At 38.8% G+C, this 23,641-nt stretch overlaps 2 protein-coding genes across 2 annotated transcripts; one reads left to right on the top strand and one right to left on the bottom strand.

The window, feature by feature from the left end:
• The first annotated feature begins 1,169 nt into the window (after positions 1-1,169).
• On the top strand, positions 1,170-13,127 carry LOC143732108 (asialoglycoprotein receptor 2-like). Its single transcript, XM_077222806.1, has 10 exons — positions 1,170-1,309; positions 1,779-1,865; positions 2,076-2,171; positions 2,273-2,371; positions 2,715-2,819; positions 2,901-3,008; positions 3,216-3,308; positions 6,517-6,674; positions 7,705-7,814; positions 11,854-13,127. The coding sequence occupies exons 1-10, from the start codon at positions 1,243-1,245 to the stop codon at positions 12,002-12,004; spliced, it is 1,074 nt and encodes a 357-aa protein (XP_077078921.1). The 5' UTR covers positions 1,170-1,242; the 3' UTR covers positions 12,005-13,127.
• A 5,864-nt stretch (positions 13,128-18,991) lies between these two features.
• On the bottom strand, positions 18,992-21,280 carry LOC143731220 (uncharacterized). The gene is made up of 5 exons (XM_077221912.1): positions 21,125-21,280; positions 20,588-20,836; positions 19,685-19,856; positions 19,379-19,527; positions 18,992-19,302 (listed from the first exon to the last, which is right to left on the bottom strand). Exons 1-4 carry the CDS (start codon positions 21,180-21,182, stop codon positions 19,482-19,484), a joined length of 525 nt encoding a protein of 174 aa, XP_077078027.1. The 5' UTR covers positions 21,183-21,280; the 3' UTR covers positions 18,992-19,302; positions 19,379-19,481.
• Positions 21,281-23,641: the final 2,361 nt, after the last annotated feature.

Here is a 23,641-nt window from a genome sequence, read left to right as displayed (position 1 = left end):
TTTTTTTTAAGGCACAAATAATTCAAGAAAAAAACTGCAGAAAAAAATGGGAAGAGCTGAGACTCTTTTTCTGAGTTTGCTCCATGTAAACAGTTCCTTTCCGGTCCACACATTTGTATTGCATGCATTATGAAAGTATTTTCCACAGTTTTACATGGTCATGACATGGAAGTTGAACGACTGGATGTACAATGAAGGTCATTAGATGATTTAGTGTCACTATCTCCTGAGAGCATGGATAAGTCTTTAGCGGTACTTTTCAGTGTATTTGAATGTTTATTTCACAGCCCTAACTCTAGGAATGAGGTAAAATACCCACAAATGTGGCGTAGAAACTTTGAAAGAAATACAGCTCACAATATTAGATGCATTATGTTGATAGCCACTCATCATCAGACCTCTTTTTAAGTGTACTGATAAGTATTTTCATGCACCTGTATTAAAAGTAAAATACAGGATTATTCAGGGCAGACTCAAACTTTATGCTCCTGATAGCATCTTATTGCTTCTGTTCATTTGTACATTCTGTCTTTATTTGCCCAGCAGCTCGAGATTAAATTATCCTTAGAAACAGTTACAGATCAAGTTTAACGTATGAATTGGTCTCGCTTCCCTAATTCAGTATATTTTTACATGTTTGAAAGTCCAAGCTCAGCACAAATGCAGTGTTTTGCTCATTCAGCTAAATGGTTTCATTAGAAGTGCTATTTTAAATGGTAAAAAGGAAAATTCCCCAGAGCCTTCAGAAAGAATTAAGACGTTTACAGAGTCACACAAGTAAAAGAACCAAATAGCAAGACAAAGCAAAGGACGGTGGATCTTTAAATGAAACAAAATAACCTAGATCTACGGAACGGGACACTTTTGGGTGAGTGGAGGGGGATGTCTTGTAAAACTACCAAAAAATAGCATGGTGGGAAATCAACTAATTGCTTGATGTAAAGTAGACGTCACATAAGCGTCAATAAACCTGTCATGAAGAAAATGTACATGCAAAAAAAATAAAAAATAAATAAATCTTTAGCATTAAATGTTTTACTGTGTGTGTGTCTGGGTAACAGAATAAAAAGAATCGTCCCCAGATTGAATTCCCTAAATATCACTTCCTCAGAATCTGGAAGTGAAATTTTGTTTTAAGGAACATGATTACATAATTAATAGTAGGTGGTGTTTTAAATTTCAACTATAAGAACCAAGTGACTGTTAAATTTGCTCACATTTTACGGTCCTTTTTTATAGAAAATGGATTGTTCTCAAGAATACGTTAAAATGGAGATGGAATGTGAACCAAAGAAATCATTTTGGAGAGGTTTGGAAGATTTACAATATCACATTCAGTTGGAGAAATCTTAAAGCATTAAACTCATTTTGTCTTTTACAGCATGAGTGAAATGGAAAATGTTTAGCAATTACATTTAATTACATTTACGTTTCAATGTCTTGACAGATTTTTTATTCATTTCATTTTTCATTATTATTTATTTCATATTTCATTATATTTCATTTCTTTTATATTTGAAATGTAATTGGAATCGGGAATGCTGTGAATGTTTCTTCCTCAGGGGAAGTTTCTACATACTGGATATCATCTCTTGGTTAGATATCTATGGTTAGAAATATGTTGTACTGCTCGTAAGTAAACTTGGGTATGTCACTTGTTCCGGCACCATTTTGCTACAGATATGAATGATATCTCAAAATGTGTGGTATTGCAAAATTAAATTATATTGTGATATTACCAATATAAAGTAATCAAGGATTTTGTCTGTTTTCTGCAGGTCGCTCATGTAGCAGACACACTGGCATCCTTGTGCTTCTAGGAACAGTTTGCATGATTATTTTCATCATCATGACTTCTGTCATCTGTGAGTGGATTAAACGAAATACTGTCTTTAGTGTATTGCTACTGCTTTAATTTTGCAGTGTTATGGATAGTGTGACAAATAATGTGAAAAAACTTATTGTGATATGAACTGAACTGAGCTTTAATAAACTATTTGAATGAACATATGAATATTAAAAATATTTGCAGAGAAGCTGAAGAAGTTTGTTTGTCTGTTTATTTTGGTTTGAAGTTTCACATCAAGAAAGAAAGTTCTCAATGCTGGAGAGTTGGATGAGCAGCCACACTTCTGATCTAACCTCAGTCAAATCTGATTTCCAGATCACAGGTGAGAACTTCATCATCATCATCATCATCATCATCATCATCATCATCATCATCACAGATCGGTTTTGGTAATGGAATGTTAATTAATAATTGTTTTTACAGGTAGTGACCTAGATAAGAAGGTTTCTGAGCTGCAGAATTTGGTGTCCAGTCTGAGTTCATCTTTGAACATGTCTGAACCAAGTAACCCAGTGACCAACGGTTAGTGTCTTGACTTTGCCATAACTGAATATTTATTTTGTTTTGTTAGGCCATTTAAGGATTTAAAGAAAATTAAGTATAATGATAATTCATGATCTTTTGTAATCTTTTTTGAACAAAGTTTAAATATAAATGTCCTTCAAAAGTCCTCCATGAAAAATGTTACATTACTAATGTCTGTTTGGGGTCAAATCTTTAATGCAATGAATTTTTGCATGATTTAAGTTTCTCGGCAGAGCATGATTATTAAACATCTCTTTGACACTGTAAATTGTCTAAGATTTGATATGTGCATAAAACATTGATTAATTATTTATTATTTGTCCCTCTTACTCTCCATAAGAAATGCATGAAAAGAAGTTGTCTAATATTGAGACCTTGATTACTGATCTCGGCTCGTCACTGAGTTCACTCGCAACCAATCAAGAGGAAAACCAACAAAAGTTGGGTGAGTGCTGGACGTACATTCAGCTTTTAATAATCCTCATATTTAAGACAAGCTGTATATTTTTCTTTCTTTCTCCTACAGACCACCAGAAGGATTTGATGGACAATTTGGGCTTTGCAGTATCAGCTCTTAGGTTTAAACAAACACGGGAAAGTTTCATATCCTCTCTGGTTTTTCAACATACACAAAGTAAAATGTGCAAGATGGCAATCTAAAATTATATGAATAAAAAGAAAAACAAGTATTAATTTAAATATACTGTAAATGTTAATAGATATTTCATTTTAGAAATTCTGACTATATTCATGAAATATGTTCTTCAGAATTGTGATTTTCTTATATTAGAGGTAATCAGGCTGATATATTGTTCTGTTTGGCTTTTGTTTCTGACTAAAGTGGACATGTCAAGCTCACTGACGAACATCAAGAATACAGTGGAGGATCTGAGATCATTTGTTCAAGCATTGTCTTATAAACTATCATTAACCAGTGAGTAAACTCTAAATTCAAGGTGCCATATTGTGTTTATGTGGTTCCTGTTTTAAATAACAATAGGTTACTGTCGTAACCCCGGTTCTCTGAAACATCGAGTGGAGAGATCCATCTATGGGAAGGGCATCCGCAACTGACCTCTTGGACCAAGTCTGGCTAGACAGACAGAAGCGTGCGGCCAATGCCAGGTAAGGCCCCGGAGCATATAACTCCTGCAGGCGCTGCTGTTCTCCAGTTGACATTCGCTTCTCGCGAACTCTAGACTTCGTCTCACAGCTCGTGGATTTGTTCGGACATTCACATTTGTCTGCAGGAGGACATATCACTCAGATCAGATGTGATTGTCTCGCTCTCCATTTCAGCTGTGTAATCCTGCAAGCCGCCCATACTGCACTTCCAATTAAGCTGTCCGCCTTTTTTCTCGCTCATTCCCTCTGTCTCGGCTGTAAACTGTTGGGATTTTACTGCCCATTTCAATGGCGCTCTCAAAATCGGCGGCTTCCTCCAGCGACAGCCTATCGCGTGCTCATCGCTGCCAGGGATTCTCACCCTTTCTGCGTGGTCTGCATGGGCCTCGAACACACGGAGGAGGCACTGGAATTCCACGAAAATTGTAGCCACTGCCTGGCACTTCCCAAGAAGCTCCGGCGCCACAGGCATAAGGTTTCGAGCAGTCGGACTCTGACGGGGGAAATGGCGACGGGATCGTGCACCCGGGGGACTCCCGGGCAGCGCCTTTGAGTTGGGCTGACCGCTCCGAGTCCGCTTTCCTTGAGGACTTCTTAGCGGTTGAACCCTCATTGACAAACAAGCCGCCCGGCTCCGGGGACGAGGCCTCCTCGAAGGCTCGGAGGATGAGGAGGCTATTCTGCCTTCTGTTGCACCTCAGGCTCGCACACCTGCTGCTTTCCCCCAATCCGTCCTCATTGAATGTTGTGAGCGAGCGGGTCGCTCGCCTCAATATTGAATGGCCGGCATTGCAAAGTGCCACCAACCAGGAGAGTGACATCTATGATGGGAAACTACTAGGACTGCCTCCCGGCCCGAGAAGGCAGCTTCTCCATGTCCTCCCAGCTTGTGCCAAGCACATAAAACAAAGCTGGGGAGACACGCTCGACCTTAAAGGACAAGTTCGGTATTTTACACTTAAAGCCCTGTTTTAAGATTGTTTCTGATGAAATAGAACGGTTAAGATTGAAATTTGGACAAATGCTGCTGTCCCGAGAATTTTCGGTTTCTGTGGTAGCACCCCCCCCACCTCCACAATGGTTTCATAGGGGCACTGGAACAATCATTCATAAAACGCATTAAACCTTAGTTTACAAAGACGTGATACTCACCGAGTGGTCTGGGGTGTTCACTGATATGCTCACACAAAAATCGCTGCAAAAGTTGTAAAACTGTGGACCTATTTTTCCAAACGCCTCACAACCGGACATTCTTCCGTTGAGAGCTTGAATAATAGACACTCCAGCCCAGTTGGTGGCGATAATGCACCTTTGCCAATTGCAAGCAAACCACTGTTCGGATAGCGTAGCCTACGATACCGCGACTGCATAAGACTACAGAAAGAATACAAACAACCCCATTTCCGTGTCCGGCAGCGGAGTAATACCGTACCTCACAGAACATCCAATACAAGTCAATGTAGTTGGACAAAAACTACGATAAAACTTGTTGGAAAGCATCTTTTGCAGCGATTTTTGTGTGAGCATATCAGTGAACACCCCAGACCACTCGGTGAGTTTCACGTCTTTGTAAACTAAAGTTTAATGCCTTTTATGAATGATTGTTCCAGTGCACCTATGAAACCATTGTGGAGGTGGGGGGGGGGGGGGTGCTAATACAGAAACCGAAAATTCTCGGGACAGCAGCATTTGTCCAAATTTTAACCTTAACCGTTCGATTTCATCAGAAACAATCTTAAAACAGGGCTTTAAGTGTAAAATACCGAACTTGTCCTTTAAACATGGTCTCACGGGTCTCGAGGTGAAATACATGACGGCCTTCAGCTTGGGCGACCCCCCTTCCATCGCCAGACACCTCAACCCTTCACAAGCCTGTGCAACCTAGCAAAATGGATAGTTTCTCTGCTTCCATCCATCAGGCTTCCTACAAGGACTCGGCATTACCCGTCAGGGCTTTGAATGTTTCCTCCCTGCTTTCGGCTTACCAGGCCGGGCTTCTTGAGGACATGAGCAGCTGGAGAAGGGGTCTGCCCCACTCTGGAAGGAGATCGTCACTATCAAAGAACCCGTTCTTCACAATGCCCGCCAGGGCATCCAAGCCAGTGGGCGTTCAATGGCTCTCTCCGTTGTTGGTGAGCGTGTGCTGTGGCTCAACCTATCAGGTCTCCCCGATAGCGAGAAGCGGCGCGTCTCTGGAGCACAATGTGGAGGCCAGTTTAAGCACTCTTCGGTCCTGCCGTCACCCTTATGCAGCAGCGCTGCGACGACAAAAAGAAAGAGGATGAGGCATTTAAGTTATGTCTTCCCTGGCCTGATGCACGGCCACGGAGGGCTTTGAGTCCATGTTTGCGGGCGAAATGCCTGTTTTGCTCTTCAAATTCCCCCGTCAAAGAAACGGAGGGTCTCTGTTGGCGAGGCCAGATACACCCCGAGGAGGATCTTTCCCATAGGTGGATCTCGAACACGAGATGATGAAAGAGAACTGTTATTCTGTTGGCAAAAACCTCTAAATCCGTAATGGTGCACCAGCCAGTACAATGATGAAGGTCAAAATAAATTAAAATTACTGTGAAAAAAATAATATACAATGATCTCAGACACAGACATTCTGAGCAGGATTAAACTACTTAAAACTGCATGAGATGAAAAAGAAAGTGTAAGTGATTTGCAGTGTAATTTTTACTGAGGTTGGATGAGGAAAAACTCAGACGTGTTTGATTCGGAAATGCTTGATTAAAATAATACAAAAATAGTAGAGCAAAATATTAACTTAATTTCCCCACAGAGAAAACCAACCTTGCAGTGTTGAATTTGGTGATTAATTAATAATAAAAAAATAAATCAAATTAAATTTACTTTTGTATCGTCAAACTATTAATGACTTAGTCTACTTTCTTGCATGAATCACAAGAGGAGTTGACTAACCAAATGTAACAGAGAGAGGTGGAGTAAATGATGACAGAATTTTTTGTTGTCTGGGAACTAAAGTGTTAATTTAGTCTTGTCTTCTTACATAGACTCATTTACACCAGGCTGTGGAACTGAGTGGATCCCATTCAGCAACAGCTGTTACCTGTTCTCTGGTCACTCAATGAACTGGACCCAAGCAAAAGATTACTGCGAAGAGCAGGGCGCGTTACTCTTAAAAATAGAAGACGGCTCTGAGAAGGAGTGGGTAAGTAACACACACACACACACACACACACACACACACACACACACACACACACACACACACACACACACACACACACAAACACACACAAACACACACACACACACACACACACACACACACACACACTTTTCCACAACCCTTTCAGGTGTATGCTTCCATTTTTTTATGGTGGTTTAAATAGTGGTCAGGAGGTAATGTTTTCACCGTCAGTGTTATTGAAGGAATTTTTTTTTTTAAAGAATGCTACAACTAGGCATGTTTATTCCTCTAACCGATAACCGAAGCTCGTTAACCGATCATTAACTATTAACACACAAGATTGTTTAATTAGAATTGAACTAAAACAGAATGGATTAGTGTCTGTGACTCATTAAAAATAACAACATTTGTTTTCCAGGGGTTTAGTTTTATATGCGCAAATAACAGCATAAACATGAGGACTCATCGTCACATCACACATCTGCAACGCTTCGGTGAATGGAGAAAAACAAAATAAAAGTATATATAAAAGGAATAAATACGCAAAATATATGTCACTTAAATAATTAACATTCACAAAACGAAAGAAAACAAATGTGCGAGTTTTTGGTTAATTTTTGTGACGCGCTCCACAAACAAGTTCACGGAAAGGAAACAGGGTGGCAGAAACCGGCATTTTGTCCGTTTTCTTTATTTTACAAAAGCACAATGTTTTTTTTATTATTATGAGCATTCACAATTTAAATCTAACGATATTTAAGTATTTATTTACCTTTTTTAACAGATAGTATTAATCGATCAAAATTCTTACGGTCAGTTAATAAATTATGAGCATCCATATAGCTACTATAAAGCTATAAAATTTTTATTTTATATGGAAAACACAGGTTGTTTTCACTGTAACCACTATGCCTACAGATAAAATGGGGTTGTTACAAACAGTAAACATTATGCATATACAGGAAATACTAAATCACTGAGTGTCTGTGCATGAAAGGGTTAATACCTTTTATTCTGCCTTTCAATATTTTTTTATCTCTCCTCCTAGAAATTTGTTACCCATTTGGCCAAACCATTTGAATACTGGATCGGTCTAACGGATCAGGACACAGGCCAGTGGAGATGGGTGGATGACACTAATTGCACCATGGACAAAGTGTGAGTTGAATTATGCATTCATATTTTATGCATAATTATGCAGTCAGTTTTCCATAATTCCCTTATAAACAGCTGTATCCACAGTTTACACTGGATATCTTAAAATTTTCCCCTCAATTATTGCCCATTGTAAACGAAAGTAGAATAGGAAGCAATTAATTCGGGATAATGTACTTTAATATTTCGATTGTTAAAGGGTTAGTTCATCAGATATTTTTTATGAAATCTGAGAACTGGATCACTCCTCCATAGGCTGCTAGATATTTGCATCTGCCGGCCCAGAAAAGTTATTAAAGACATTGTTAAAGGGTTAGTTCGCCCATTTAAGACATGAAGTTGTATGCAATCCTTACCAGCACTATAGTGAATACACACTTACCCACTCTGTTGTCACCCCCCTGGTCCGAGTTCTGACCGCTGGAAGTTTTTGAATGAAGTAATCCCGGCTACTTTCCGGGGCCACAAAACTGTGCGTTTTTACGTGAAAAAAAGATTTGCGTTTCAAAGCTTGATTAATTTAACACAAAAAAAAACACGCCGGGCAAAATTCATACCTCAGTTTTAATGCGGCACTATTTTCCTTCCTTTTCTATCAATCCGCGCTGCTGTCAATGTCAACAGTGCGCACGTGACGATCAGCTCTTCCATAGTGTTTACACAATCGATCGACAACAAGGTAAAAAATATTAAATTAACAATGGTGCGAACTTGTAAATTCCCAGGCTGTGACAACAAGGATGTGCCCGGATCAAAGTTCAAATTTCATCGTTTTCCTGTATCAAATATGAATATGAGACAGCTTTGGCTGGTTGCCATCGGCTACTCAGCGGGAGCTAAATTATCTCGAATAAAGGATTTTCGTGGTGTCAACTCCATATAATTATTAATTTATTAATGATTGTATTATTGTCCACTCAGTATAATAATAATGCAGTCAGATAGACTATTATATAGCCAACACTAGTCAAGACAACGTTAAATTAATAAATAAAAAACTACAAAGCAAGATGAGCGATCACACTTACTCTGCCGACATCTGACCGTCAAGTCCAGCTGGTTTGGGTCGCTTTTTCCAATTTATTTTAGGGATGTAGAAGAACGTCTCCAGGACACCTGCATTTAGCATCGCAGGGAACACGTCATTGGATGTAATGCAGACAGACGGTGCGTTGGCGTCCTCGTCAATTGAAAGGTTTTGCATCTGTGGCATGATGAGTTCCCATTCGTGGCAGCAATAGCTTTCAACCTCTGTTGGCATAACTTCACAATTGGAACAAGTGCACCACCATTTGTCATTCATCCTGCCTCTTGCTACAGCTGTGGTGGGCCCAGCATCAGATTGGACAACTTCTCTGTCCTCTCGCTCTCTCTCTTCCCGTTCTTTGTCCATCTGCTCAAGTTCGTCATCGGTATACTCCGGTCCATAAAGATATCCCTTTGTCGTTGAGTTAAAATTACTGTGTTCATCTGATCCGTCTGACACTGTGCTAAAATTAGTTTCATCATCTGAAGTTTCGTATCGGACATGTTGTCGGCGAGTCGCGCTATCAACAGCTAATCGTCACGTGCGCACTGTTGACATTGACAGCAGCGGGGATTGATAGAAACGGAAGGAAAATAGTGCCGCATTAAAACTGAGGTATGAATTTTGCCCGGCGTGTTTTTTTTGTGTTAAATTAATTAAGCTTTGAAACGCAAATCTTTTTTTCACGTAAAAACGCACAGTTTTGTGGCCCCGGAAAGTAGCCGGGATTACTTCATTCAAAAACTTCCAGCGGTCAGAACTCGGACCAGGGCAATATTATCTGTCTGCAGTCCTGGAGGCTGCATTTTCAGGACCCCACTTCTAGGACCGCATTTCTAAGACCCTAGTTTTTTGTGACAGCGCCACCTACCGAGTCGGAGAACCGCAGTCCCAGGAACGCATTTCCAGGACCCTAGTTTTGGAGGACCGAAAAAAGTGCCACCAATGCAATATTTCCACCCAGTTTTAACTACATTAGAGTGTTTTTTTTTCTTTCAAGTTTTATTATACCCAAATACTACTTTCTTTATTGCAATTAAACCAGGTTCCTAGGAATGTTGATAAATTGGGTCTAAGTAGCATATAATAACTCAAGTAAAATAAACAAGGAATCATTTTATAGTCTTTTCAGTCACTATGGACCACATTTTCAAGTACAGAGGGAAGACAAGGATGACTCTGGGGGTAGATTTAAGATTTTGTATTTTACAAAATAATATAAAACACCTGAACTTGAACACACAAAATATTTTACAAAATAATATATAACTGAAATTGAACACACAAAATATTTTACAAAATAATATATAAAAACTGAAATTGAACACACAAAATATTTTACAAAATAATATATAACCACTGAACTTGAACACACAAAAAAACAAATTTGATCATGACCTGAACCACATAGACAGAACTTCAATGGATGGACAAACACATGGACAACATCATCACTGACTCCTAAGAGAGAGAAAGAGAAGTGATTTAAATAAGGAACATTTAGTTGACCATGTTCTACTCTCTAATTTTAAATTTCATATTTAAAAGATCTTAGTTACCACAGAGTAATGATAATGATAAAAATAATGATATCAATATCCATACCAATTAATTTTCATAATACAATTATTGCATACTGTTCAAAGATTTGAAAAAAAAATGATTTTGATGTTCTCGGAACAAAGGTTCTAGAAACACTCATGTCGTTTCTTGAAAAACATTTTTAAGTTAATTTCATGTAAATAAATAGACATAAATTTGGCCTAAGCCTAGTGCTTAACCAATTTATTTATTTATCTTTTGTCATACTATTGCCTACCCTGAGCTGTGTCCTTGATAGCACTTCATATAGAGTACAGTAGTAAATGACACAATCTAACACGTCGGATTTCAATTATTATAATGGCCTCTCGGATATGTCTGACTATTGAAATGTCATATGTCTCAACCAACTTTATAAAACCATGTCAAAATGAAGAGACGTACACATAACATGTATTGTGGGTAACGTTAAACAGGCTGACTGTGAGCAGGTGACAGTGAAAACATTAAGATTATTTTAACTGAATTAAAATGGAAAAACAATGAGTAATAAACAAGCTTTCAGAACAAACATGCTACAGTTTATTGTGCTGTAAATAAGTCAACACAGGCTTATCATGCAACAGTTCCGTTAAATGAAGGTGCTAACAATTCATTTTCCAGCATTAGAGGCTAATATATGATGGCTATGCATGCAAGACTGTTTAGCAAATCACCAGCACGTTGGCAACGTTAACTTTCCAATGAAATGCATCAAAATTGTTTTTAAAGTTAAACAAATAAAAATTGATTCGCATTTGATACTCACACTCTGAATGTCATTCATCTTCGCTGGTCCTCTAATTCGATAGGTGGCGTTGTCACTAAAAACCTAGGGTCCTAGAAATGCGGTCCTAGAAGTGGGGTCCTGAAAATGCAGCCTCCGTGTCTGCAGGCAGATGCTACTCGACCAGGGGGGTGACAACAGAGTGGGTCAGTGTGTATACACTATAGTGCTGGTAAGGATTGCATACAACTTCATGTCTTAAATGGGCGAACTAACCCTTTAAAATAGTCCAAGTGACTACAGTGGCTCAACCTTAAGTTTATCAAGCGACGAGAATACTTTTTGTGCGCAAAAAACACAAAAATAGAGGAGAAGATGACGCAGATGGGTCTCGATGTAGTGTTTAAAATGGTGTGCATTTCCTGGATGTCCGAATCGTGAGAAACCAACAAGAAAACTTAAAAGTGCCTTACCAACGCCGCAAAATTAATGGCTTACCTTTCACACTTTCCCATCAAATGAGCATCATCTTCTCAGTTCTCGCGCATGCGTCGTGTAAGTACATGCAACTTGATTAAACAACCTTTCAGCCATTTAAACAGCTGTTGTAGGTCATGGACATGGGATTAAATGACCATAAAATGAACTTTAGTTTGGATGGAATGTCAGAAAAGTTTTCTATATGCATTTTTTGGCTTTGGTTTCAGACACTGGGGACCTGGGCAGCCGGATGAGTGGCAAGGACATGCGCAAGGGGGAGGAGAGGACTGTGCACATATAACAAACAATATGAATATTAATGACAACCACTGCTCTGTCAAACTGAACTTTATATGTAAAGGATCTAAGGATGTTTAATAGCAACCTGTTTGTATGTTGCTTCTAGAGAGTGCCCATACATTTGTTGTGTTTTATTTTTACTTTATTCATTTATAATCCTTTAATTATTCCATTTAATCATATAATCATTTATTCATTTTTATTATATTACTTATTTCCCTTGCTCTCTTGCTGTTGTTGTTTAATCTTATGATTGTGTGGTTTCAAGAGATATTTGTGTTCACAAGTTTTTTGTGTCACAGGACAATGCTTTGAAGCAGTAATTTTCCATTGCTTTTGCGTTGCTATAATGACACTTGTTGCATGTGTGCTGATCAAACGGATTACAGGACGAAGTCCAACAGGGACGAAGACCAAAATAGGGATGAAGTTCAGCAGAAGTTTGCTACTAAGATATTATCATAACTTTTCAGCGTGCTCCGTTCTGGATTTTTTGGGCCGATCACTGAAAGCAGTATCGACCCGATAGCGATCACCAAAATAAATAATACTACATGATAAATAGAAGACTTCAAATAGACCTATGGGGGTTATTTATATTCTTAACAAGAATTGATGTTGAAATAAAGAGAATATTATGAATTGACAATGTTTTATTTATTGGCAAGCAACGTTCAACATATTCCATTCCTTCTCTGGCGTACTATCTATGCGTCCACAGTATCAAGTGTTTAATTCAACAAATGACTCGCCCCTCACAAAGAAATGACAGTTCCAAACAGAAAAGACTATAACCTGTAAGAACGTCACAGACCCTAATTGCATGTTTGTTTCTGTGTCAGCATGTAATTACAGAAAATCAACACAGAGCATGTGCTATAGCTCAAATTATGATATTAGAGTTATCAGGAAGAGATTCCTTGCCAGTCCTGTTTCTCTCTATTGTAAGTTTAGGCTGATTGGATTAGCCCCTATGCACCAATGACACTGTTATGCTGATGAGATCAGGGCTGGGGATTTCCGGTAACGGGCTGACTCCTGTATTTCATTTACATGCTTTGTTCAGATTGTCTCCACCTCTATGTAATCCCTCCCCCTTGAAAGGTATAAACTCTACTGTGCTGAGCTATTGAGTTTAGACTTGGATGACTACAGCCACGCACAGCGAGTTCTCAATAAAGAGTAACTTCTGCTTGAAAAATATCCCAACGTCTCCTGGTCTCTGAAGAAAAAGTTTCCAACACCCTTAAATAAGGCACAATTTGAGGGGACAGCCATTTGTAGATGTATGCGAAACCATAGTGGACGTTATCTAGTGCACTCATTCAATCCCACAATGCACCGCAATAATGAGTGTACAACCGATATACGCTCAATGGCTAGAATACCCATAATGCACTATGAGAGTCGCACACCGAATGATCTCGCTCCATCGCTGCATGTGGGTACAGCGTAATATCATACAGGTAGGGGTGTGCGATATTGAAGAAAAATGATATCGATATTTTCTTTGATTTTATCGATAACAATAATTTGACGATATTTTGCTGATTGTGTTTGTGTTGGTACCTTGGCAGGTTTAGGACTGCTGTGGACAGCTGAAGTTTTTGACATTCTTCATATTCTGTGGTGGTCAGTTATAGATTGTATAGATTTCAGGACAGAAATAGATTGTATTTGCCAGCGTCATTGTATTTGCGAGACATCAAACCCGCTAGATTTAAATAGCCAGTAACAGCCACCGCTGTAGCACCTGTTTTAAAACTACTTGCTTGACTTGCTTGAAGAAAAAAAACATCCAAAAAAGAAATGGCTAAATCGTGGTCAGTGGACGAGAAGTGCAGACATTCCTCTTGTTGGTTGCCGAGGAGCGGATAAACTATAACGATCAGTCATAATTCCACCCACTTTGAAGCGGTACTAACTGCAGTGGAAAAGCAAACCGAGCTAAAGCGAACCGAGCCGTGCCGTGCCGTGCTGTAGTTCATTGAAATGTGCAGACATGCTTAGGGTTAGGGTTGGGATCTCGGTAAAGGAGTAATTTCTAACAACATAGAGACACTTTATAGTTAACTTAATGTATAACAACGTAATAACAACACCAAAACATACTTTGTAACATGAAGCGCCGTTTTATATTGGTTAAACGATAGTCCGATCACAGCGAGTTCTGCGATAAAGTCACTGCCAATAACAACCGAGCTGGACAGATGCGTCACACTTACTTGCCCATTTATGGTAAATTATGACAGTCTCTTCTGGTCCCGGCTGCAGGGATAGATAACTTAAATATTTAATATTTGGGCTGTTAAATAGGCATTCATTCTAATTTAATGATAAAACTCCTTTGTGTGGTTACCATCCAAAAACTAGTTCACATGATCAATGACACAAATTTGCTTATTTGAAGACTGATGCATGAAAAAATTTGAAAGAGAAACTTTTTTTCTAAGCAATGGCCTACAGCTAGGATAGTTTTGCAGTATTTTAATTAAAGATAATTACATGTACTAAAGTGCTTCTAAAATTTACAGTGTATGTATAGTATATCAGAGTTATATCAATTATATTCAAATAAATGTAACAAAAGCACAATGAATGCACACAATTTTGATAGCATATTCCAATATTTAATGTCAAACTGTTTAAAAACAAATGTAGAGCCAAAACTACTGCACAACAGTATAAAATCAGTTAATTATATATATATAAAAAATCCAGATACAGGAGCAATCTATTATAGTGACACATACAGTAACGTTAAAAAAACTATGGTGAAGTTATTTTTACAAACCAAGAGATGAGATTTTAACTTTGTTATGTGAAAATATATTTGTTTCTTCCCTTTAAAGAACAAATAGACAAAAATGTAAGCACAACATTTTTAATTACCAACTTTAATTCTATATCCTTGTGATTATTGGTCACTTTTATTGTAACTAAATGAAAGGCAACTTAAAATAGTTAATGATTATAAATGCCAGCAAGATAATGCTTCTATAAAATACATTCATGGGTATATTACATTTACATTGGCCAGGTAGTGATATAATGACACCATAGATGTAGTTATGGTGGATATTTACTATAGTGACCAGTGTAATAAAAGGTTTAATGAAGCTAAATGTAAGACATTAGGTCCAATCTAAATGTAAAGGTAACAAACTCAGAATAATTTCCAGTATGTCATTTCTGTAATATTCTTTCAGCACCAAAAAGAATTCCAAAAATATTGATTGTTTTCTAAAGGTTTTCCTGAACACTCCCATTATCTTCAATTGTTTGGACAAACACCTGCTATATACACTTGCAGAAATATACATTTATCTATTGCATCATGAAGTTACTGCATGACTAGAACTAATGGATGGCAATGAATATGTCCTTTAGCAAAACTCCTGATGAGCACTGACGCTTCTTTAATAAAGGCATTAGGCAGGCATCAAGTACAGTTTATGAAGCTGAAAAGAGAAAACAAATTGCTTTAACAATATGGAAAAAGATAAATCACTATTTTCAATATTGGTTCTGCATATATCAAAGAGATCCTGAGGAGGAGTGGGACATCACATGAAGACTTTCAAAAACTGTGACAGAGCAAAGGGTGCACCTCACTGGACACATCCTACGCATGCCCAAACAACACCACCCAAAGACAGTGATGAAGTGGACACCACCAGGAGGATGCAGGAGACAGGGAAGACCAAGGAAGACACGGAGACAGATGTTTCACGAACACCTGAAGAATGTCAGTGTCCCATGGGAAGATGTGGAGAACTTGGCCAAGGATCGAATACGTTGGAGGACTCTTGTTGCCCAATGTGCCCAGCACAGAACTTGATGATGTTGTGAGTTTATCCATAACTGTGGGATATGTTTCTGTAAAGAGTGTTGCATAATTAAATGTTAAAAGCATTTTTATGTAATAAGTTCACTGATATGTGGGCATTTCTCTGAATAAAAGTATGTCTTTAATAGCAAGCAATAATCATATGAACTCATTTAAAAATAGCATGCTTTACATGCAAACGGGACAGTTATCAGCAGTGTAACTGATCTGATTATGACAAAATAATCGAGTATCTGATGTCATGTGACAAGTCAGATCAGCTTTTCCACTCTTGCAAACAGAGGTAAGTTATGAGGTGTGGAGAGACATTATGTATCATGTATCATTGGAACATGAACAGACAGGGTCCAATTTGTAATAATTTTAATGAATACAATGCAATTCATATAAACTTTCTGACAGTGTGTGGGACATCCGACTACTTTCCAAGAAGGGGCGCAACTGATTTACAAATATCACGATAAATATGTACAGGAATTGAGGCAGTAGCCAATGACAGCAGTAGGAGTAAAAGCTGCAGAATTATGTACGAGTATACAAATATGTATGAGTATCGTACGAATTTGACAACTTGTTAAATCTTGTGAATTATTAAGACTTTGAGACTATGTTTGTACTGATTGGGCTATGGGTTTTGTAAGAAAAGGTTTAAGAAACAACAAATGCTTGATAAAATGTTTGATTTAGGGTTAAAACCAATACATACATGCCGTTGCGAATATTTGCCTTTGCAGCTTTCCGTCTCCTCGGTTAACTTCTCCTCCAACAATAATGGGTCGACTGAGTCCGAAAGGCCCTTTTGGTCTTTTCTGCTGAAAAAAGAGAAAATAAAATATCATTATGTATAATATATAGGATTATTTAAAGGAAAAAGTACTGATTTAACTTACAAATATTGGATGTTACATTATTAAGCAGTAAAAGCATGGTAAGTGTGGTGATTAATAGGCATTTACAACAAATATCACTTTAAAACTACCAATACTGAGGCAAAAGCATGGTAAGTTTGTATTTACTGTCCTTTACTACATCCATCACAGTAAAACTAAGGTTACTGAGGTTTAAAGCATTGTAAGTTATGTGGTTACTGTCCAATTACCACATATATCACAGTAAAACTAGGGTTACTGTGGTAAAAGCATGGTAAGTGTTGTAGTTACTGTGCATTTACAATAATAAGTATCACATTAAAACTACCAATAGTGTGGTAAAAGCATGGTAAGCTTTCTGGTTACAGTCCTTTTACCACACATATCACAGTAAAACTAACATTACTGTGGTAAAAGCATGGTAAGTTTTGTCGTTACAGTCCTTTTACCACACCTATCACAGTAAAACTAACGTTACTGTGGTAAAAGCATGGTATAAGTGTTGTTTTTACTGTGCTCCTTCTACAAATACAACTTTGGAACTAATTGTACTACTTTAAACCTGATATAAATATGATTAATTGATTGAAGGTCTAGAACTATAGCACGTTACGTGACAGACAGTGTTTAAAGGGTAACTAAACCCCTGGTCAGAGCCTGATTCCACCCACTGGCAATATTTGGAAAATGCTGGAAAAGTGGGCAGAGCCCAGCGGAGATAGAGGGGATGAACCGAGGGAGGGGCTGAGCGGGGGGGCGTGCACCTGAGACACGAAGAGACGGATTAATTGACAGCTGCTGTCAGACTCTAAAATGGAGAGTGACTGGAGTGACGCAAGTAGCTTTGCCACAAAGCGGTCATTTGAAGTCGAGGACTTTTCTCCCACTCCTTCACCTGAAGTGGAGGAGGGTGAATTGTCTGTGGACACTGGGCCAGAGCCATATCAATTCGAGCCGTTGGCTCAAACTGCGGTCTTAACTCCCGCATCGCGATCGGCATCCGACGATGCTAGCGAAACAGCCGCGCAAGGGTGAATGGGGCTAGTGTCTGAATGGTAAAACATTAGCATTATTGCTATATTAGGCTAATGCTCATAGCAAATGCTAACGGAACTATCAAAAAATGAAAACCCATGCATTTAGGTTAATTTTGGTATGATGTAGTGTTAATAATTAAGCGAAAATATATATATTTCAAGTCTCCCTCTACAATTACAAATGATTCTGTCTCAACAGGTGCACCTGTGGGCATTGCAGCTCACTGTCCCTGGTAGAGAATGTGTGTTGTAGGGAGATACCCAAGGTATAGCTATGAAATATGACAAGACCAGAGTGTTAAATCCAGTTAATTTAATAAGTACTATACACAAAACCAGGGTTCATACAGATAAATAGGTAAACATAAATTAACAAATTAAACAAATAAAATAAAGCTATACAAAATAAAAATAAAAGGTACAAAATAAAGTGTAGCAGATGCAATGACTGTGGAAATTTTAACAATTGAAAGGTTACTATGACAAAGATATCACATTCAAACAGATTTCCACCTCATGAATGTGGTTGACCTGAAGAATGAAAGCTGTATCATATACTTGGATATTTATGAACAATATCATACTCATTGCCATGCAAAATGGTTCTTCAAGCATTTTAAGCACCTTGTACGAACCCTGAAAAAACACACAACCTCCACATACCAAATATTAAATAAATCATCCTAACAAAGTAGTAATACACATTCTCATGTTGTAGGTAGTACACAGGTGTGACCAGCTTGGTGGAGTGGACTGTGTAAAAGCACATCCAAGCTTTGAGCCAGTAGCACTAAATCCCTATGTGTTACAAGCTGTATATGGCACTTACGTCCAGTTATATGGTGAGATGGAAGAGACAGTTACAAACAGGTTAGTTCCAGGAAAAAAGGTTAAATTTTATATAAAAAAATAAATGTATATATATATATATATACAGGTCCTTCTCAAAAAATTAGCATATTGTGATAAAGTTAATTATTTTCCATAATGTTATGATAAAAATTAAACTTTCATATATTTTAGATTCATTGCACACCAACTGAAATATTTCAGGTCTTTTATTGTTTTAATACTGATGATTTTGGGATACAGCTCATGAAAACCCAAAATTCCTGTCTCAAAAAATTAGCATATCATGAAAAGGGTCTCTAAACGAGCTATTAACCAAATCATCTGAATCAACTAATTAACTCTAAACACCTGCAAAAGATTCCTGAGGCTTTTAAAAACTCCCAGCCTGTTTCATTACTCAAAACCGCAATCATGGGTAAGACTGCGGACCTGACTGCTGTCCAGAAGGCCATCATTGGCACCCTCAAGCAAGAGGGTAAGACACAGAAAGAAATTTCTGAACAAATAGGCTGTTCCCAGAGTGCTGTATCAAGGCACCTCAGTGGGAAGTCTGTGGGAAGGAAAAAGTGTGGCAAAAAACGCAAAAAACACCTCATGTGTTTTTAAAGAACCGTGACCTGTGTCTGCTCACTGCCTCCTCCTTGTCGGGCCGAATAAACTGAGCACACAGTTTTTCTGGTACAGCCATTTGTCCAGAGAAGTCCAGGTACGGCTGAGGGGTTTCCACCACATGGTGGAACAGCAGCTCCATTAATTTGTCAATGTAGCCTTCAGAAAGAGAATTATTATAACATATATTATATTTTTTTTCTGAGATAACTCAAGTATAAGATGAATAAATTACCTGTGGTAGGATTGCTCTTCAGAGCTCTCACTGTGAATTCACCATGCTTAAATTTTGGGGAAACGATTGAGTATCGCAGATCACCAGCTGCAGTGGATGCCTGTTATCTGCCTGCATTTTCATTGTAATGCATCGCAGCAAGCTGTAGTCTGAAAGGAAAAAAATAAATGAATCAATATTATAATGAAACAATATCTAACATGACTTAAGATAACTATAAGCAATTACAAATGTGTTTTTACAGGTTACAACATTGTTGTGTTTTTAGTAAGCAGCACTGAATGTGTAATCCATTATCTTGTTTACCTGCACAACATTCCTTTGAAGGAGAACACCACATTTTTGGCTGAGAACTTCAGAATGAGGCTGTGGAAACACTCGATTCCAGAGGTGTGGTATTCTGGACTAATTTTGTGCATGTCTTTAAGAAGACGTGGTGACAACAAAATTGCGGTGAATTTTTCACATGCTGCTGTGCCTAAAAAAAAGATTTATAAGTTGTAAATACAACAGTTGATAACAGTGTGGCCAGAATGCTTTTAATTCTATCACGTTAACACAATACATTTCTCAATACTGTTTTATAATTTGGATCAAGTTTGACTTGTGTTGTAAACTTCTTCCTTCTTCAGTGTAGAAAAACTCAGAAGCGAAAACCAGGAGACTTATTTAAGCAGGATTCTTTATTTGCTGTAGTCTGCTTCGTAGCCAAGTCAAGTCAAGTCTAGTCTAACTAAGGCAGTATACATTGAGTTCATATATACATTTCAAGGGGGAGGGATTACATTGTGATGAACAAAGCATGTAAATGAGCTGAGACATGAGAACAGGAAAGGCATAGACTTCTCGTACTGAGATGAGACAAATGGTCTCAGTAATAAAATAACAGGTGTTCAAACTTGCTCAGCATGACTCTTCACCCGGTAAACAACGAGAACAGGAAAAGCCTAGCCTTCTCGTACTGAGATGGGACAGTCAGGAATATCCCGCTGGGAACCCCTACCGTTTGCAGAGATTTCCTGGTCTCATCATTTCTGAACTTTCTCAATATAAAATACTATTGTATTGGAAATCTAAATTAAACATTTAAATAAATTTGTAATCCTACACTTGTTGCAATGGAGATGTTGGAGATAGTTCAATATAAATCTAGAGAGTGACGTAACTACAAAATAAAATACATTAGCATTACAGCTTATCTGTACTTACTTGGTTTGAGCCAGTGTCTTGTCTGATCACCAACCAGAGGCTCGTGGAGACAAGAAGGAAACCGGGTGTTTTCGTGGCTGTGGATGTTTTGAAAGTGGTTTGCTACAGAGCTCCACTTGGCCACTACCTCCTCCCCAGATGTTGATGTGGTCGCAGACCAATAAAGGTGATTCACCACACTCTTTCTCCACAGCCCCACGTCCTGCAGCCCCTTACCCTTACTAAGGGCATCCATTTTTTTACCAAGCCCTGAACACATAAAGAATAATAAAAACAATTACTGTAATCAATGTTTCCCGCTAATTCAATGTTACTGTATAGACCAAGGTGGTGGACTAACATTCAGTATAGGCTATATGATAAAAATCAGTTTGTGTGACAAATTAATTTATTAAATTATTTAATTTAATCTTTTTGGGCCATCTTAAAAAGTTCACTTTGTGCAATCTTCACATACAATTGTCGTTTACCACTTAAACTGACAATTTTTTCTGTTAGAAATACTGGTTCTGTTTTCGTTCAATTGAAAATACTAACCTTTTCCCATATGCCAAGGGTCGAAGAAGTGTCTAATGTCCTTTTTTTGCTCCCTCATAAACTTTTGCACCCCTGTGTGAGTGTCAGTCACCAAAGACTGGACCACAACACCCCTTTCCTCGAGAAGAGACAGGCTTCTTTCAAATCCCTCCTTCTCCATCCGTTGACTGTTTCCAACTTCATTGCTCTGCAAACACAAACAAATACTTTGGATCAATGCACAGTATATAGTAATTCACATAACAAAATGTTCCCTTTCAAGGGAACTCGAGCTGCGTTGAGACGCGGTGGGAACGCTCTGCGTGATTGCGTCGTGAAGCACGTGTATAATCAGTCCAATGGAAGAGCTAGACGTCATAGGCGGGTGAAGTCATAGACCAGGAAGCTATAAACCACACCTGAAAACAGACCGCGACAGCTTCTGCGCCTTCAGCAAGCGATCTGTGTATTCTGTCCCTGTCATATTTATTGTTGTCTGTCATGTTGCAATATATATATATATATTATGGCAAAAGAGAGCAAGTAGCTTTGTGTTGTTCCCTGCCCACGTTATATCACGGGTTGGGACACACACATCAGCTTCCTGGTACTATTTGGGAGTGGAGCATGCCACAGTCAGTTCTCGAGTGGGCTGACTGTGAGCATTGCGAGAAGCTGTCCGTGAGGACGCTCCGCTCCCGCCGGGCGTTCTTCGAGGAGGACGGTTCGGTTCGCGCTCCCCACGTGGGTCCCGCTGTTGCCGATGCACGGCGGCGACTCGCATTTTGGAGTTCGCAAACGGATCTGACAGCGGGGGTTGGGACGGGCCCCGCCCTATCTCAGCTTCCCTATCTCAGCTTTCACCTGTCAGATCCAGTGCTGGCGATTCCAGTTCCGAGGAATTGGTATTGTTAGTGTTTTGTTTAAAAAGAGAACAAAACAAATAAAGATATTAAGAAAAAGACAGATGTTTGAGGTTTCAATAAATGAATAAATAAGTCAGCTCATAACTCTGTTGAATAAAGAGGAGCTTTAAAAAGAGTTTTATCTAGTGCTGTTGCTAGTTTAATATTTTCTGGCCAGCTGAACATTATGAGAGTGAAAAAGAGAGTTTATTAGATGAAATATATCTAAAAACAGAAAAACTCTGTATCTCAGCCTCCTCGTCGGGGACTGCCGTTTTCCCTATCTCCACACCACACTTTGGTGTCGAGATCGTGGAATAAGCCGGTTTCTATTTTATGTGTTTAATGCCCAAACATCTAACTATAGTAATGCTATGGGTATTAAGTATTATGGTATGACATTGCCTCGGGTTAAAGAGACGCTTGCTAGCTTTCTCTCTCCCGAGTCGGCGTCATCATTTTTAACCCCGACGTTACCCACCAGCCATCTTAAATAAATAAAGAAAAATTTTATTAGGCAGCACTGGTGGCTGAATTATAAATACATGGATGAATGTGAGGTTGTCAGCACTGAGGCTATTCGAGAATTGCGTCGTGCAAAAACAGATAAACTATAGCCTACTGGGGAGGGACGGTTTCGAGAAATCGTTTCTCCTCTGCGTCCTAGGTTTTCCTGCTGGTGGCCATGGAGTGATATATATATATATATATATATATATATATATATATATATATATATATATATATATATATATATATATATATATGTGTGTGTTTTTCTGATTTAAAAATAAAGAAAAATAAGATAAAATTATGTCTGTTCTTCTGGACGCTCCGCTTAAAAGAAATAAACCATTCAGCGGCGTTCCAGAGGTTTCTTCCTCACCAATCTAATGTTCCTGAGACTGCTGGGCGGAGCTAAGTTATTTAGAGGCAGGCAAGATCTGAGGACTGTCGTCATCTCTAATAAAGCTTAGACAGGAAATCCTGTCGTAAAAACAAGGCTATCAGGCTTCTGAGGGCTCCTCCGGGGCAGGGACGGTTTTGAGAAATCGTTTCTCCTCGGCGCCCTCTGGGGTGCGACTCTCTGAGGAGGATCGCAGCGCTGCCAGTTCGGTTGTTCCCTGCCGGTTCGCCGTTCAGGGCACCGAGGTGTCAGCGTCCCCATACGATCCTCAGAGGAGGGTCGTAGAATGGTCAGTTCGGTTGTTCCCTGCCGGTTCGCCGCTTCAGGGCACCGTAGTGACTGTTCAACCAAATCTTGAGAGACTGGTTCCCCTAGTAGAATTTCTGGCAGCGTGGAAACTACTGCCACATATTTCTCGGTGGGTCCTGCACACTATAGAAAAGGGCTCAGAATTTGGTTCTTGTCCGCCCTGATTTGTAGGGGTCCTCCCCACTGTGGTGGACCCCGAGCAGGCTTTGGTTATGGAGCAGGAAGTACTGACACTTCTGCAAAGGAGCTGTAGAAGGGGTTCCTCCTCCTGACAGACAGTCAGGGTTTTACTGCCATTACTTCATTGTTCCAAAAGAGGATGAGGGGTTGCGTCCTACTCTAGACCTGCGTCAATTAAACAGCAGGTTTCAGAATCTTAAGCTCAAAGTAAGCAAAAAATGCTTACGCTAAATATGA

This window comes from Siphateles boraxobius, unplaced genomic scaffold, assembly GCF_051911475.1.
Source record: "Siphateles boraxobius isolate OS27281-9 unplaced genomic scaffold, OSU_SipBor_1 120, whole genome shotgun sequence".
Classification (NCBI taxonomy): domain Eukaryota; kingdom Metazoa; phylum Chordata; class Actinopteri; order Cypriniformes; family Leuciscidae; genus Siphateles; species Siphateles boraxobius.
Note: the sequence above shows the minus strand (reverse complement) of the source record. Positions and strands in the feature narration are given on the sequence as shown.